Here is a 17,337-nt window from a genome sequence, read left to right on the forward strand (position 1 = left end):
TAATACTTATTAATTAATTAATATATTTGTTCTATATCTGTATCTGTATAATGCCTTTAAATAAATTGGATCTGGGGCCTCAAAGGTGCTTTAGACTGAAGAGGCCCTTCTCTCTAATTTAAGAGTGAGGAATTAAAAAATAAATCTAAGCTAGACCTTGAGGCCCTTTATATAGTAAATAATAATATATTTATTTATTTATATTTAAAAATATAAAATTTAAAAAGTATACTGCCTTAAACCGAGTTTTAAACGTTAAAAATTCGAACCTAAATATACCATTTTGCACATATTTAAACTCGAAAAAAATCTATAAAAATTTCCAAATATATTTATCATATTTTTATGTATTTTAAGTTTATTCTCCGCTCGTCGATCATCGGTTAAAACGCCGCGGAAAGGGGGGGAGAAAATAGAATCATTATTATTAGAAGAAAAATATAAAAAATCATCCAGAGATGGCGCTAAAAACATAAGGTATAAGTTTTATAACCTGTCTGCTGATGTCATTAAGAGTCGACCAATGTAACAGGGTAAAACGTGAATAACTGGAATAAGGCATGCGAAAGTTAGCAGCAGCGTTATGCTGCGTGTCTGTCTTCGTAGTTTTGCTCGTTTACCAGCTTTATAAACCTCAGAATTACTTTTATTCCTTGGTCGACGAAGCTAACGACACTAAAGTGACTACTAAACCATCGAACGGGATCAAAATAATACTCACGTGGACCAAATTCTTTGCCAAAAAAGACTGGTTACCCTATAACGTAGAGAAGTTCAATTGCGTAGTCGGCGATTGCATGGTAACGTCCGATAGAAGGATGCTTAGGAACAGCTCAGCCATCATCTTTCACTGGAGGGATGTGAATCTCCACGATCTACCTGACGACCAGGAGGATCAAGTGTGGATCTTGTATAACATGGAATCGCCAATGCACACCCCGCGTAACGTCTTATCTAAACTTTCCCGTCGACTCGATTGGATCGTTACGTACAGACACGATTCAGATTTCGTCTCGAGCTACGGCAGGGTGGTTCCTGGTAAAGAAGTCACCGCCATCGAGAACAAAACCTCTTTAGTGGCTTGGTTGGTAAGTAACTGTGATGCTGCTAGTAACAGGGAGGATTACGCGCACGAGCTAGGACGCTATATACAAGTGGACGTTTATGGTAACTGTGGCAAGAAGTACTGCCCCCATATACCCGCTTCAGAGTGTTATAGGAAACTAGGGAGGAACTACAGGTTCTACTTATCATTCGAGAACTCTATATGTAAGGATTATGTTACGGAGAAGCTATTCTATGCCATGAAATACGGTATGATACCTATCGTGTTCGGTGGTGCTGACTATAAAGGCATACTTCCACTCCGTTCTTACATAGACACACAAGACTATCCTTCCCCTAAAGTTTTAGCTGAGTATTTACATAATTTATCAAGCAATGAAGAGGAGTTTGCCTCATATTTTAAGTGGAGAGACAGTTTTCAAATAGATGTTACGCCTTATAAATGGTTATGTAATGTGTGCCGTAAGTTACACCAAAATTTCGTTCACGATTCTAAAAATACCGAAGATTTAGAGAGTTGGTGGTATAAAAAGTCCGATTGCCGTGTTTGGAAAAATGGAAAATTTTTACCCCTTTAGACTTTTGTATTGGAAATTTGAATACAAAATTAAATATTAAACGTTATATATATATATATATATATATATATATATATATACATTTGTTACGCAATTAATTGAAGGTGGATCAGTTTCAGAAATCAAGCGGATTTTTTATATATATATAAAATAGATAATTTAAATTGTCACGCGATTAATTGATTAATTTAAGTCGTAGAAATTGAATTATTAAAGTTCATGTGATTAATTTATGACCGATTTCAGTTACTGATTGATTAACTTTTTCTAAATATCACGTGGTTTTCAGACTAAGAAATTGAGTGATAAATTTAAACACGTGGTTCTTAGACTAAAAAATTAATTAATAAATTGAAACACGTGGTTACGAGACAGAAATTGAGTGGAAAAGTTTTGATCACGTGATTTTGAAAGTATGAAATCGAGTATTTAAAACTTTTAAACATCGCATGACTGAAATTCGATTACAGAAATTGAATGCAAAGTGTTAAAATGCATGTGATTAATTTATCATCAATTTCAGAACTGAGTAATTATAATTTATCTAAAAAGTCACATGGTCTTTTTTTTTAATTAAGCAATTGAATAATTAAAATGTTTAAGAAAATCACGTGAATTTTTAAGATTAAAAAAAATCGAATACGGAATTTTACAAGTCGTGTGATTGGTTTGAAACATAATTAAAATAATCATAAATTCATTTCCTTAAATGGAATTTGAGGAAATTGAACAAATAATATTGAACAGTTACGTGACAGGCCGGAATAAAAGTAGGTTTTAGCAATAAATTTCGTGTAAATTGAACGATTTTAGATTATCTTGTATATAAAAAAAAAAAAAAAAAAAAAAAGAAAGAAAGAAACTGGAACCCAATTTCTAATTTAATCACGCCACAGGGGCGTGTTTATTGAACTGTAAGGCTATAAATTAACGTAATTAAGTGTACAGTTTTTATTATATTTAATTAACGATTCGAAAATGAACACAAATTTCGCAATTTTTAAGACTTATGTGAGAAAGTGCACAACGTTCTTCCAAGTGATTTATCTCGAGATTGCGATTTAGCACCAGAAAACGGTCTCGTGACAACAAATATCTGTTTTAACCTCTACGTATCGATTAGCGATTCTTTAACTTATCGAGAAATATATTGGTGCGTAATTATAGATTTCATTCGCCAACTGTCGAATTTGATTGATTGTTATAAGCGAGGAGGAATGGCGTTATAAGGAATACATATAACTATACGTCGACATAATTATGTACTCTGCCTTTAGGAATGATCCATCAGCGTGATTAAAGGTCGTTATTAATCATAAATTAACGTGTTTATACAGTTTCTGTTGTAAATATTTAGATAATTTTGTATTTTCTTTCATGTGTTTTACCTCATTTTTAGTGAGTGTAAGGTTGGTTCAAACCGTTATAACGTTGATTTCCTTCCTTTAAGTATCGATTATCAAGGGAATTAAGACTTATATAATATATATATATATATAATCGATGGAAAGGTTCTGTAACATTGAACGAATGTTATGAAAACATTCGTTAATGTATTTTATAATATAAAATTATATTTTTATATCAATTTACTCGCTGTTTTTTCAGGACGAGTGCATTTTTTTAACTTGAAATTTAAGCTTTTATATACAGAAAATTTGATAGCATCTGTCTGATGAAGCGTAGATTTTTATCTGTTGTTTATATGTCTCGAGGCTATACTTTGTATGGCTTAAATCAGAGTTTCTCAACCTTTTTTACTCGCGTACCCCTAGGGGTACGTGAACTACTGGTTGAGAACTGCTGGCTTAAGCTATCTCTATACTTACAAAATCAAGCATTTAGTGTTATTTATTATAATATTTTTTCCTGCATTAAAAAGTTATAAATTGTGTTAATAATAGAATATATATAATTAATATATAACGTGTTGTTTGTGCAATATTTTGTTATACTTATAATTAAATTAATTAATGCTGTTACGTAAGCGAATATTACACAGGGGAGGGCCCTGTGTAATATTCGCTAACGCATATTAGTGAAGTAAATATTGCATACTTAAACATACTATTTAATTATTTTTAACGTTTTAATTAAGAATAAAATTAGAAATCTTCGTAAATTCGATAATCGCGATTTAAATTTTGTAAACTAGAGCTTCTAGGATAAATTTATATGCAAATTTCCTGATAAAAGTTTCATTTCGTACAGTACGTTGCGTCACTATTAAGAGGAAGCGGTACTTATTGCAATATATTTAGTAACTTACAACCGGTTTCCAGATGTTTTTAGAAATGAAAGGAGGAAAAAAATGGATCCAATTAACTAACACTAGGTGCAACAATGCTAGTTTGTTTTTTAATTAAATCGAACTATCTTGCCCTCTTTTTCTAATGGAATGGAAGTAGAGCGTGCATGCTTTAAATACGTAAGGGGACATTTCTCATAAAATCGTTATCTGAACTTACGAAAGTGAACCTTGTTTAGTGGTTTTTCCTTCGATTAAACATTTTTTAAATGTTTAATCGAAGGAAAAACCACTAAACAAGGTTCACTTTCGTACATTTCTATAAAAGTGCTACAAGTCACAGGAAAGTCACAGCGAAAAAGGTCGAGAACTTCTGCTTTAGAGGATTAAAAATCCTCTAAAGCAGCAGTTCTCGATTTTTTTCGCTCGAGTACTCCTAAGTCTTCTGTGACTTGTAGCACTTTTATAGAAATGTATTAAGGTATTATACTTGTAGCTTGTGCACTACGGCTTGTAGCATTAATGTACATTTCTAGCTCGTACATAACAACTTGTAGCACTAATATATATTCAATACTTGTAGCTTTATAGTGTGGCTTGTAGCATTACTTTAGCGCTGCAAGCTGTAGACTTGTAACACTATCCTATCTTCCTTGCGTACATTGCCTTGCGTACCTCTGGGAGCACGCGTTCTATCGGTTGAGATCCGTTGCGCTAACTCTTGTGTTCTATAAATTGTGACGTTCTTTTGTTACGTTTTCTTTTCCATTTTCTTTTTTAAATGAAAAATTGAATAATTATTAATTATACAATTATTAAAATGTCTTTCATTGTTATAGTTTCTGTCAAATGAAAGTATTTTTGATACTTAATTAAGCATATAAAATCAGTTAATTAAAATTACTTTTTTCAATTTATATAATTAATATTGTTACGTTTTTATTATGTTTTATATAAAAAAACCAATTATAAATCTGCTAATTAAAGAGTTATAGGCGTCGCGTCTCGAAGCGAAGCGACGCGAATGCACTAAACTCCTCATTATTAAGTCATTTTAGCAAACTTTTACTAGTTTTTCTTTGTCATATATAAAAATTTATTTTATATATACTCTATTACATTCAAAACATTAATTTTCTTTAATAGAAATTAATATGATACGACTCATTTAAAATGACGCGACGCATTGCGCCATGCCAAGCGACGCGCCTTATTTACTTTTGTCTAACTGTTTATAAACAAATCATGTATTTGTAGCCCACACGCTAATTATAAACTGAGGACAAATTATAAACTGGCACAATGTTTTAATTTTTAATTATTATTTATTTATTTTTATTGTCAAATCAAATTTTTAAAATAAATTTTACAAAATGTATCGAAATGAACAATGCGACAGGATACAGGTGCAACAAATAGATTAAATAAAAAAAATAGTGCTTATTGTATACAAAAGTCAATAACATCGCGGGATATATACTATGTACACGTAATAATTATTAAAAATGTACTGTACGTAGGGTGGTCAGTTAACTGTTCTGTTCTATGTGTTCTGGGTAGTGTTAACTATTTTCTTTTGTGTTTTTAAGGTAGACTTATGAATAATTAACCTGTAAATTGAGTGTAAAATAACGATTTTTTCCTATTTTTTTAAATAGAATTGTTAGTAAGATGATAAAAATGTATTTAAGTACGACAGTCGAACCTCCAATAACGTTCACCTCTAAACGGCGGCCATTTTTCAAGAACAAAAAATACGTACAAAATAATCTCCAAATATTTTACGCTCTTCTCAATGGTCGTTATTCAGAGTTTTAGTCAAAACTTGTATTTAAATTTAGTTTCTTTGGCGGTTAACACACTTTCGGGCTACCTGTATACAGTTGCAAACAGTCATAGTGTCTATATAATGAGATCCGGTGACGTTATTGACATTTCATTCGCTATAAAACACGTCAAACTAACTTTTAGGACGCAATTTATACAGTTGCAGAGGGCCATTAAATCTATTTGTAGTATACATTGCATCGTGCGACACGTTAAAGACTTCTGTACACGCTAAACGCCTTTATATATAAATTTTATTTTGCGAATATTTTAATTTCAAACCATGCAGAAAATTTTACTGATAAGCAGAAAATTCACAGGAAATGTTATTTTTATGACTCAATGATAAATATTTTCGATATAAATTTAAAAACAATAGAATATTTCCTCGTATGATGATCCCGTCTCAGAATAAACAAATTACATTTACAGGCAAAATTTCATTATTTATTAAAATATAAATAAGGTAAATAAAATATTTAAAATATTTTATCGCAGGATGGTCCTAACGTCGGTTAACCAAGCTTTTTCCAGGAAATCAGAAATTTGATCTTTGAACTGGTTAACTGACTTGAACCATCCTGAATTTAAAAATCTTTTTATTGTAAGAATTAGGAAGAAAACCCGAAAACTCCACGCGGCCGGCTTATTGGTGAAGCGCGAACCCACGACCAACGAGTGGAAATTCGCGTGGTAGAAATTTAAAGGACGTAGGATGTAAGATTAATGGGCAACACACGGGCGATCTGCCAGGAAGAGTGCTTCCTGGGAGGACTTTCTACGGGAAATTGGCCCTGTTCTGGTGTTAGAAACGTGAAAAACCCGAAAAACTCCATTTGGCCTACTTGTTAGTGAGGCTTGAACCCGTCTCGATTAGGATTGTTCAACGTTAGGGATGTTGGAGTATTGAGTGGTGTTACCACTCGATCACTAGGAGCAAAATTTAAAGGGAGGATCTTCAACATGTACAAATATAATTAACATCATTATGTATGTTTCTTCTATTGCAGTCGCGGATAAAATGATTAGCCTATATTTAACAAAGATTTATCAACATTCAGGATGAACTTTTATTTAGGTTATTTTTTAGATGAGTACTCAACCGTTTTGTTACGTAGCAGTTTTATTATTATCTGTGACAATGCCGAAATTCCCTGAATACGAAAAGCTCGTAGGGTGTTGACATAAATAAAGAGTTTTTATTATATTTGATTGCATCCATCGTTTAGTTTGACACCCCAAGTTACATCCTTTTGTCCCATTTTCGTGCTTAACTTGTGATAAAATTCATAAATAGTTCTTATAACCTCATTCCTTATTCGATTTTTGATAACATTTGGCTTAAGTGTTAACTTCCTGATCCGAATGATCCATTATGACGTAAATACTTTAACTTTGCATTCTTCTAAGCAGCTAACTAAGCAAACCAATAATTTGCTTACTTAGCAATGCAGGGTGCAAACCTATATTTACCCCTGCTCCATTGTGGCTGTAGCCACCAGCACCGTGGATGAAGAGTTGGGTGTTCCACATTCAAATCTTTCTCCCGTACTTATCTGATTTCTTCTTAATTTATTTTTTATTTATAAAGGTAAGAGGTCCTAAGTCCTAGTTACTCTACTGCTTACACCATATGACATCTACTTCGCGACACGTGTAACTCGAATCTAAACATGTGAACGGTAGATTTGATCCGTTATTTCCGAAATAACGTTACATCGGGGTCCATAAAATGGAGTATATTTGTATGTAGTAAGCGAGAAATTTAAACCAGAGGATTGACATTTTACACGGAAGTCCTTAGTTCAGACTTGTATCCTTCATCAAGTGTTTATTCGTGGGATGTTACTGATATAAATTCTTCACCCATCATCGAGAATATCAGATAGAGCTAAATTTTTACTAAATATACGGAGATAGAAAGTAGTTGATGATGATAAATACTCAGCAAATGGTTTTTTGTATGACGTTTCAATGAATATTGTTGTCGCTATTGATAAATTTATTGATTCATGTACTGTACTGTACATGTCGCGTGATATGTAACGTGTGTATGAATATGTAAATTGCAGGAAAAAATGCTGATTAATAACGAATTACAAAAATTTGTAAGCGAATTGTGACACGTTTCGAGACTATTTTAAGCAAAAATTCTATTAAAACTTGGACCTCTGTAAAATGCACCAGTAGACAATGGATAAACTAATCATTGGTAGTTGGTCGTTGGTTTGCACCTCATGAAGCTGTCCACATGAAGTTTCCAGGATTTATTTTACAGGAGGACTTTCTATAGGAAACTGGACCATATTTAGATGTTAGATACCTAAATAGGGGCCAGTTTCCCATAGACATAGAAAGTTCCTCCAAGAGACACCTCAGATCACGCGAGTGTTAACTACGTCTTATTTCATCAATACACTACAAACGGCCCATTTTTTCAGGTTTGTTAAACAGAAATATATACAAAATAACCTCAAAACAACGGCCACTCCCAATAAAGGCCATTTTTATATGTTCCCGTCAGTGGCCGTCGTTCGGAGGTTCGACTGTATTTTATATTTAATCAGCTTCATAATCATCGTTAATTTATTTTTACAGATAGATATACAAATTGTTCTCTGACCAAACGCTATAAAAACCCCTGTATAAACAGAGATTTTTATAGCGTTTGGACCAGTGGAAATTCGCGTGGTAGAAATTTAAAGGATGTAGGATGTAAGATTAATGGGCAACACACGTGCGATCTGTATAAACAGAGATTAATGATCAAATACAGCCTCTTCAACCTTCAAATTTCCGGTAGACAACGACGAAGAGCTCACACATCTAATGTGCTACAATTCGCTGTTTAGGTTCGGCAATACCACATATCTACAAAAAAGGGGGTACCCATGGGGAGCCCCATTTCGGGCGACCTATGTGAGTTAGTTTTACGGCAATTAGAGAGCGATGTCGTTCCCAAGTTCACACCCGATATTATTTTGTACCGTAGATACGTGGATGACGTGATTATCATATAGAAAAGCGAGCCGAAGGTCAATGAATTTTTGCACAGCGTAAATGACAACCCGCATGGTCTTACGCTCAAACTTGATCAACTATCAAAAGCCAATGTGCACTTTTTAGACGTTACCATTCAGCTCAACAAAAACAATATTGAAACGAGGGTGTACTGCAAACCCGTAATGTAACCCGTAAATGTACTATATACATACCCGCTGGGTCGGATGATCCGTATCCATATAAGATAGCGGCGTTCAGAGCGTTAGTAAATAGGACATTTACACACAATTCTAAATGGGAAGACACGGTCGCAGAGCTTAAACACATAGAAGACATTGCCGCTATTCATGGATACAGAAGTAACCTTATCCTTAGTTTAGCTCGTAACTTCTTTAATACAAATACAGTGCTCACACCTCCGCGGGGCGGGATGGGTCCAATTTGAGTCCCGACCTACACACTGTTGTACAATACAACAAAGATCTGCATTCCTTGTACAAGGAAATAGCGCTAAAGAAGGGCACCAAGTTAGTGTACTCGAGAACGCAATCTATCTACTCGCTTCTCAGAAACGCTAAAGACAAACCAGATATTTTAAGAGCACCAGGGGTGTATAGTATCCCGATAAGGGATCACAGGTTCCAAAGGGACTTGGTATATATTGGATCCACCAAGAGGTCCGTTCAAAAAAAGGATTTCTGAGCATAAGTATGACGTTGACAAAAAAAGACACACCACCGCCCTGTCGAAGTACGCCACGGACCCCGATGTAAAAGTAGACTTCGATAACAGCAGCCTCATTAAAAAGTCATTCAAAACGGACCACATCAGGGCCCTGGAGACCCTTGAGATTTACAAGGCAACCTAATCGGGAAGATGTATGTATTAATTTCAAGGACAGTAACGTATTATCGTACGCGTGGCGCTATACCTCTGAGGTGCATCCACATTGGTAGTTATGTATTATTCCTGAATAGATAGACCGCGTCATTAGTATGATAGACTCCTGTCTATTAAATTTATTTTATATCTTTGATCGTTACTACACGCTGGAGATATTCAATTTTTTGAATTTCAAAAGCGTTCTGTATTCATCGCATTCCATTTTGCAAGCGTCATTGAACCTGACGAAGATCTCGGTGGAGATTCGAAAACGTTAGTTCGTTAACTTTCGTCGTTGCGTACCGAAAATTTAAAGGTTGAAGAAGCTGTATTTGATCTTATATGTACCGATAGTCACTAGTGAAGATTGTTTTCCAGAGATTATTGGGCAACACACAGGAACTCTATACAAAACAGGAACTCTGTATAAACAGAGTTCCTGTTTTGTAAGGATTATCTTCGATGAAAATAGCAACCAACTTAACCTTAAAAGAAATTCCAGGATATTCTATTGTAAAAATTCTAACGTTTACGAACTTCACAGGAGATCTTCCTCAGGATTCTCCAAATTGGAATGCAGAAATGGAACGTTTTTAAGAATTATTTGAGAAAAAAATGTATAAACGAGAGTTTTTTAAAGAATTCTCTCAAAAAGCTTTTCTTTAAAATAATTTAAATCGAATTTAAATCGAAATCTCATCAAAATAATTTTTTAAATCGGCTGTTTCCTTTGGTATAAGGATTGCCGGGCTTAAGATAGTTGTCCTTCCCCTTTGAAATTAATTCATCGGCTGCTCTTTTCCGATTTGAATATTTCGAGAGTTTCCAGTTTCCTTATTTAGTCGTCATGCTTAGATCGTCGTATGATGGAAGCTTGGTCTAGAAGGGCTTGAATGTCGTTTTCTGCGGCATACTTGGCTAGGGCAGTGTTGTATTTTCTTTTATTAATATCATATTTGTGTTCCTCCAGCCTTACTTTGAGTGATCGTGTGATGGCGCAGATGTACTCAAGATCACGCTCGAATCTATTGTCTCTCAGCGTAATCTTATAAACGCCTGGAACCTAAACATGTCGGCGTTGTCCTTTCCGTTTCTGAGGATGTTATAGATAGTGGAAACACGCCTATATGCTAATTTATCACCTCTGTGACCTCTTTATATAAACTTTTCGTGTTGTGGTTATAATCTAGAACTATGCGGCGCGTATTGTGAGCGTTCCCACTTCGCGATATAACGTTATTGGGTGTAGAAGGAGTATCCCTGTTGGAATAGGCGTTCGTTAATTAATGAATAAGGTATTTTTTGTAACCATGTTTTTTAGCTATGTCCTCCAGACGTTTAAGCTCTTTTAACGTGTCCTTGTAGTTCGTGCAGTGGGTAAAAGCACGTTTGGTTAAGGCACGAAACGCAGCTATTTTGTAGATGTATGAGTCGTATGAGTTCGCAGGTATAAACAATGGAAAGGTGTGATGGTTTATAATAAATATTGGTATGGATAACTCCGTTTATAACGCTGATATTGAGATCTAAAAAGTGTGCCCTTGAATTGCTGGCTTAGTCTAATTTTATACGGGTTGTTATTCATTTGGTCTATGAAGCTTTCTATACTTGGTTTTGCTTTCCATATTATAAAAATATTGTCGACGTACCCTTCTGTATATGATAATATTAGGAAGGAAAGAAGATAAGACTGTTTTTTTCTAATAACCTAATGACCGTCTCACAAAGATCCCCCGATAGGGGACTGGTACTAGCCCTAATGTGGACTGCCCATCGGTACACCTCTTTTTTGTAAGTACGTTTTGTAATCATATTGAAAAAAAGGAGGAATGGCATAACATACGCGCGAGTTCTAAAATATGTTTGTGATGCGCTGATTCATTGTCTATACTTAATAAAAAATCTCTAAGCTCGCAAAAACATGGTTGTAAGTATATTGATGGGTATGAAAAAATAAAATCTAACGTTGTTATATATACACTTTGCGTCACTTGGAGCTGCCGCAATTCATTGATAAGCTGCTCAGAGTTACTAATGGAGAAGCTGTATGCTTTTAAATGCTCTTTGAGTAAATCATGTATACGTTGTTCTAATACTCTACTAGGCTCTTAGAACAACGTAAACATGATTTACTCAAAGAGCATTTAAAAGAATACAGCTTCTCCGACAATAGGTCTTATGGTGTTAGCTGATTTGTGGGTCTTTGCGAACGCGAATAGTTTAGGGGTATCTGGGGAAGTCATAACAGCCCTGCTAATTTTTAATTTTTTGGCGCATGCCGTATGTGCGAAATTAACGACGCGTATATGTAATTTGTCAACTAATTACCTTGAATCTGTTCGCAGCAGGTATCCCTGATATAATGGTTTAAAAGGGCTTTATACCTCGCCTCTTTTAACAATATCATCGATCTACTTTTAATCAGCTTTTAGCATGACGATATGATTGTCCGACATCCATTTTTTGCTCTCCCGCAGAAGTTTCCATGGGATTTCTTCCTGGCACATCTCCTTGGAGGATTTTATCTTGAAAGTCGCTTTCCATCGATAAAGTTCTTTTTGGCATTCATCCATGCCGACGATGAGCTTCTCAATGTTTGGCACAATGTCTTCATGGTAGCAATATCTTGGTTTGGGTGCAAACATGGGTCCATACTTGAAGGCGTCGAGGAGGAAGACGGAGGCGATATGTTGTCCCAGTAAGTCAATTGTGGGCGAAGTTGTACACTAATATTTCGTTGTTGTTTTTGAGGATCCGATCTAATTTCTTGCGGTATTTGTGTGAGATTTCTATCTAACCTTTCTTGTAGGTAAATAACTTGTTTATTTTCATACACAAGTAAATTCGGGTCCTTGTCATAAAGAATATTTTCAAATTTAATTAAGTTACTCAGTTTAGAATGTAAATGTATAACTTTTCTCGTCGAACGTATAACTTTTCGAAGGCAAAGATGTTTTAATTTAGATAATAAGGATTCACAAACCTACCGGGAGCCGAATACGGTATATAGACATTGAAAATACGTTGTAATTTCTGCATTCCACCAAGAAGTTGAATTTGGCTTTAGCCCACGTTATGGCTCACCAGCCTTATATATAAGTTAGCCGGCATAGCTTAATTATAGCTCAAACTCTGCAAGCCTGGAATACATCATAAAAATAGCAACCAACTGAACCTTAAAAGAGATTCCAGGATATTCTATTGTAAATTCTAACGTTTTTGATCTTCACAGGAGATCTGTTTTTTTTTTTTTTTTTCAAATACAGTAGTGAACCGAAAATCGGAATCAATTGGGGACTGGGGTTGTTCAGATTAGGGATTTGTTCCGATTACGGTTTATGTACGAAAAAATATATTAACCTGTCCGATGTTCAAATTTTTCTCCGTTGCGTGTCGCTTCGCGTTGAATTTTCGTCGATTTTAAGCCTAATGAAAATTTTTATAATAATAATCGAGGCTATCGTATCGTTAAAAATTATTTCTGCATTTTGTACAAACAAAATAAATATATTGAAGAATATAAAAACATGAAAATTATACTTTAGAAGTAAATTTAGTATCAAAAACGTTCGATTCAGCACGACACAGTCCGACTGAAAATCGTGCCGATTACCGGCGATTCTGATTACCGGGGTGCCGATTTACGAGTCTCTACTGTAATTCTTAAAAACGTTCCATTTCTGCATTCCAATTTGGAGAATCCTGAGGAAGATCTGTGAAGTTTGTAAACGTTAGAATATACAATAGAATATCCTGGAATTTCTTTTAAGGTTCAGTTGATTGCTAGTTTTATGATATATTCCAGGCTTGCAGAGTTTGAGTTATCTTCGATGATTGGGCTGCAATTCAAATTGCAGGCCTATAAATTCCCACTGTCATCCGGCTGTCTGACTGTCCTTCCTTAATCTCGAGAAAGGAATTAGATAGATCTAAAATCGAGACCAGATGTGGAAAGCTTAGGGGCTGACAACATTTATTATTGAGATTTTTTAACACAGAAGAACCTCGATTATACGACGTTCTTCTATAGCATCCAATACTAAGCAACTCTTGCGTAGCCTAATACTCATCTCGAGTCAAACCTCGATATAGGATCTTTCTAAACAGCTCCAACGAATACGCACGAGTTCATATTTACTGTAAATGTCACATAGAGATGTACGATTTCGAATTGCAAACACCATCATCAAATAGCGTGACTTATAGTTGTTTGTCATCACCATATTCAATTCGTACCGCTTGAGATACTTCGTTTAGGCGGCACACTCCATTTAATGCCAATTTCATCAGCGCTAAATCGAAGTATGAATATACTACGTTCAAATGATTCTTTCGCAGAGGGAGATAATAATGTTTAAATCTATTAAATAATTTATTAATTTAAGATTAATTATTGTATTATACAAATAGATGATGTAGTAGGAGTGGGTCCTCTCGCCAATCTGGAAAACCACGACCAACAAAAGCATTTTTTTTCCTTTGGTTTTTTAAAAATATATTAAAAATTTATTAAGAAATGGATGAAATTTGAGCTGAAAGATTACAAAGGAAATTTTTCGCGAAAAATAAAATGGGGATCGTAAGCCGAATGCAGTTTGAGTTTAGTTTTTTATCCATGTTTATTTAGAAGGAACCGATAGAAATGTGCGGATAATAAGCTTAATATTAGCATACTTTAATCGGTTAATTTGGGTTCATATTTTATGAAATAGAAAAGAACACTCTTCCCTGTCGATCTGCCATAGAGGAATGAATCCCGGAAAAATTTTATATGGGAAACTTGCCAACTCGATTAATACTTCGACTAATACTACGCGTTAACTTGCCAATATGCCAATCGATGAGGTAAAACCCACGAACAACCATCATTGTTCAGTGGTATTATCCACTCTATTATCTGCACCCTTGCTGTTCAGGTAATTTGTAATTGCTACTGCCCTCTCGGCGACTCTGAAAACACACATCAAAATAGAGATTAGAAGGTTTGCATGATGATTTTACACGAATTATCTCTGTAATTGTATTACATTTTATTTACTATTACATGTATTTACTTCGGAAATTTATGAAATTTGACTATATTATAATAGATATTTTAAGTTTCCTATTAAAAACTATGGAAAAAAAAGCCTTTGTATTGTGTTTGCTTATTATAAAGTGTGTTTGGAGAGAATGGAGCTCTTTAATCATACTTAATATCACATGTGTGACGTGAAATTTTGCTAGAGAATTTTAATCGTAATTTGTTAAATCTTGGCCATCCAGCCGTGTTATATAACTTCTTTAACAAGTTATATAACACGGCTGGATGGCCAAGGCGGTTGACAGGGCCGGATTTACCAATCTAGGGGCCCTGGGCACAAATTCGGTGGGGGCCCCCTTTAAGAGTAGGCAAATTTGATGATTTAGAAAATTTACACAAAATACTGTACTTTCAACTAGATTTCAACTAGGAAGTTGTAAATTTCATTTAAAAATAAGGTTATTGTAAACACACATATATTTTATTGTGTAAAACTAATTATCTTAGTTTAATTGAAAAATACCTATGTAAAATTTTTTCCCGGAATTTTCTGATATGTTTCGTGGGTTTTTTCCCCGGGTTTGGTTTTCTCTGCCTGGGCCCTCATGATTAGGCCACACTAGGCTGTCGCAGTAATAGGAAAAAAACAAATTATGTTTAAACATAGTTTTGTGGGGGCCCCGGGCACCGGCCCCAAATGTCCTTATGTAAATCCGGCCCTGGCGGTTGAGTCGTCATACTATCATACTACCTGTCTGTGGGACAAGGGGTTTACAGGTGAATAGTGCCGGGTCGGCTTATCCTTCTAATCATCCTTTCGGCTTATCACCCGATAAGCCGAAAGGATAATTGAAAAAGACAGATAATAAATCGAAATCGTACGATACGTTGCGTGCAAGACGATCTCTCCCGACGTGCCACTTTGGGCACGCCACGGGTTCGCCACCTCTGGTTTGGGAATTAATAAGAGGGATAAAATCAGGAGAGGAGTAGTGTCCAGGTTTCATAATATTCTGTACTTTCCTCAGATTTCGAGTTAAGAATAATTTGGAGCAGATCGACCAAAAAACAAAAAGCAAAAAACAAAAAGACAAATTATATAGGCCTACTATATAAAACCGACGAAGGACCTAGTCCAGGGATCTCAAACTGAAACGCAGCAAAGGGCCAGTCAAATACATGTATATCAGAGACGGGCCGTATTCAATATTATTCGGTAAACCTTTTTTAAAATTAGTGTTTTATACTGTAATTTTAAAAAAAAGACTCTAACAAAGGCCCTTTTGTTGCCAGGCCTTTACGACTTACGTAAACAGTTAAACTTTTGGGTTTTTTCTGTTTTAATACCCGCAAGATGTTAGAAACATTGATTTTTAGAATAGAAATCATCAAGGCCACGAGCCGGATATGAAGCCTTAACGGGCCGTGTCTGTCCCGCGTGCTGCCAAATTGTGATTCCTGGTTTAGTCCAATAGATTAGGCAATTCCGACGTTACATAATGATTCCGAGGAACCGTCTAGCCCAGTGTTTCCCAACCTTTTCAGTGCTATGCCCCACCTAAGCCTTTCTAAAATTCTTATGCCCCCCAACATATACGTTGAACTATTTTGAAAGGTCTCTCGTTGTCGTGTTCGTTGAAGTTTTTCTTGCACTTAATTGCCACACTGTTTTATTGTAACCACGATAAAACCCAATCCTGTCATCAAAGTCTTTTGCACTTTCCAGTCATTGCGAAGCGTGACCTGGAACACCACAACTCACGTCTGCCCACCTCGAGGTCTGGGCAAAGAATGTCCTTTCTCCTCTTTCACCAGCCTCAGGGCCTTGTTCATCTCTTTGTTTTTAGTGGTTCTCAGAATTGTTAATCCCACCCCAAGGAAAAGGGTTATAAAGGGAAGTTCTACAAGGAAAGGGAAATAAAGAACAAATAAAATTAAAACTAACTTAAATCAATATTTACAATTAATATGGCATACAGCGGCTATACGGTTAACTTAACTCTGGATGAGCCCATTTTCGAATTACTCCCCTTAATAATCAAATTGCCCCTCTGTGGGGGGTGGGCCCCACGTTGGGAAACACTGATCTAGCCTAATAGTACCGAGGAACAGCCTAACCTAACAGTTCCGATGTAACGTCGAGCTTAACGGTTCCGCATCCGGATCAGTTCCAACAGCCTCAGTTCTAAAAGAGGAACTGGATTTCCTACTTCTAGTGCAAACACCATATTTAACCGATCTATAAGAGCCCGTAGAATAATGAAGCAACATAATGCCACCTGATGAACAAGTATCTCTCGAAACCAATTAATGAACTGAAAGAGGACAACAGCGTGTACAAAATATATTATTAAACACCTTTCTGTTGCTGAGATTCATTTTATTTGGCAAACGTTTTCAACCTATTGAATAAACCATCGTACCGTTCCAAAATAAAATACAAAATTAGAATAAAAAGAAAAACGAACGATAAGGATAGATTAGAAGAAAAGGCAGGTTGTACAAGATACCGTATGAAAACATGTAGTTGAGGATAGACAAGGATTACATCGGTGTTACTACAAGGAACTTGAAAATTAGACTTAAAGAACATCAATATAATGTAAGAAAGGAATCCAATACCACGGTATTATCCTAGGTGGCGCAAAATGGGGGCTCTGTGATAAAATGGAAAAAGGCAAACATCATTAAGTCTATAACTCCCCATCAAT

General features: G+C 35.3%; 1 protein-coding gene across 1 annotated transcript; it reads left to right on the top strand.

The window, feature by feature from the left end:
- The first annotated feature begins 513 nt into the window (after nucleotides 1–513).
- LOC136986319 (glycoprotein 3-alpha-L-fucosyltransferase A-like) lies at nucleotides 514–1,701 on the top strand. Its single transcript, XM_067283815.1, has one exon. The coding sequence runs from the start codon at nucleotides 561–563 to the stop codon at nucleotides 1,641–1,643; it is 1,083 nt and encodes a 360-aa protein (XP_067139916.1). The 5' UTR covers nucleotides 514–560; the 3' UTR covers nucleotides 1,644–1,701.
- Nucleotides 1,702–17,337: the final 15,636 nt, after the last annotated feature.

Source organism: Centruroides vittatus, unplaced genomic scaffold (genome assembly GCF_030686945.1).
Source record: "Centruroides vittatus isolate TY-2023 unplaced genomic scaffold, ASM3068694v2 scaffold_1015, whole genome shotgun sequence".
Taxonomy (NCBI): Eukaryota; Metazoa; Arthropoda; class Arachnida; order Scorpiones; family Buthidae; genus Centruroides; species Centruroides vittatus.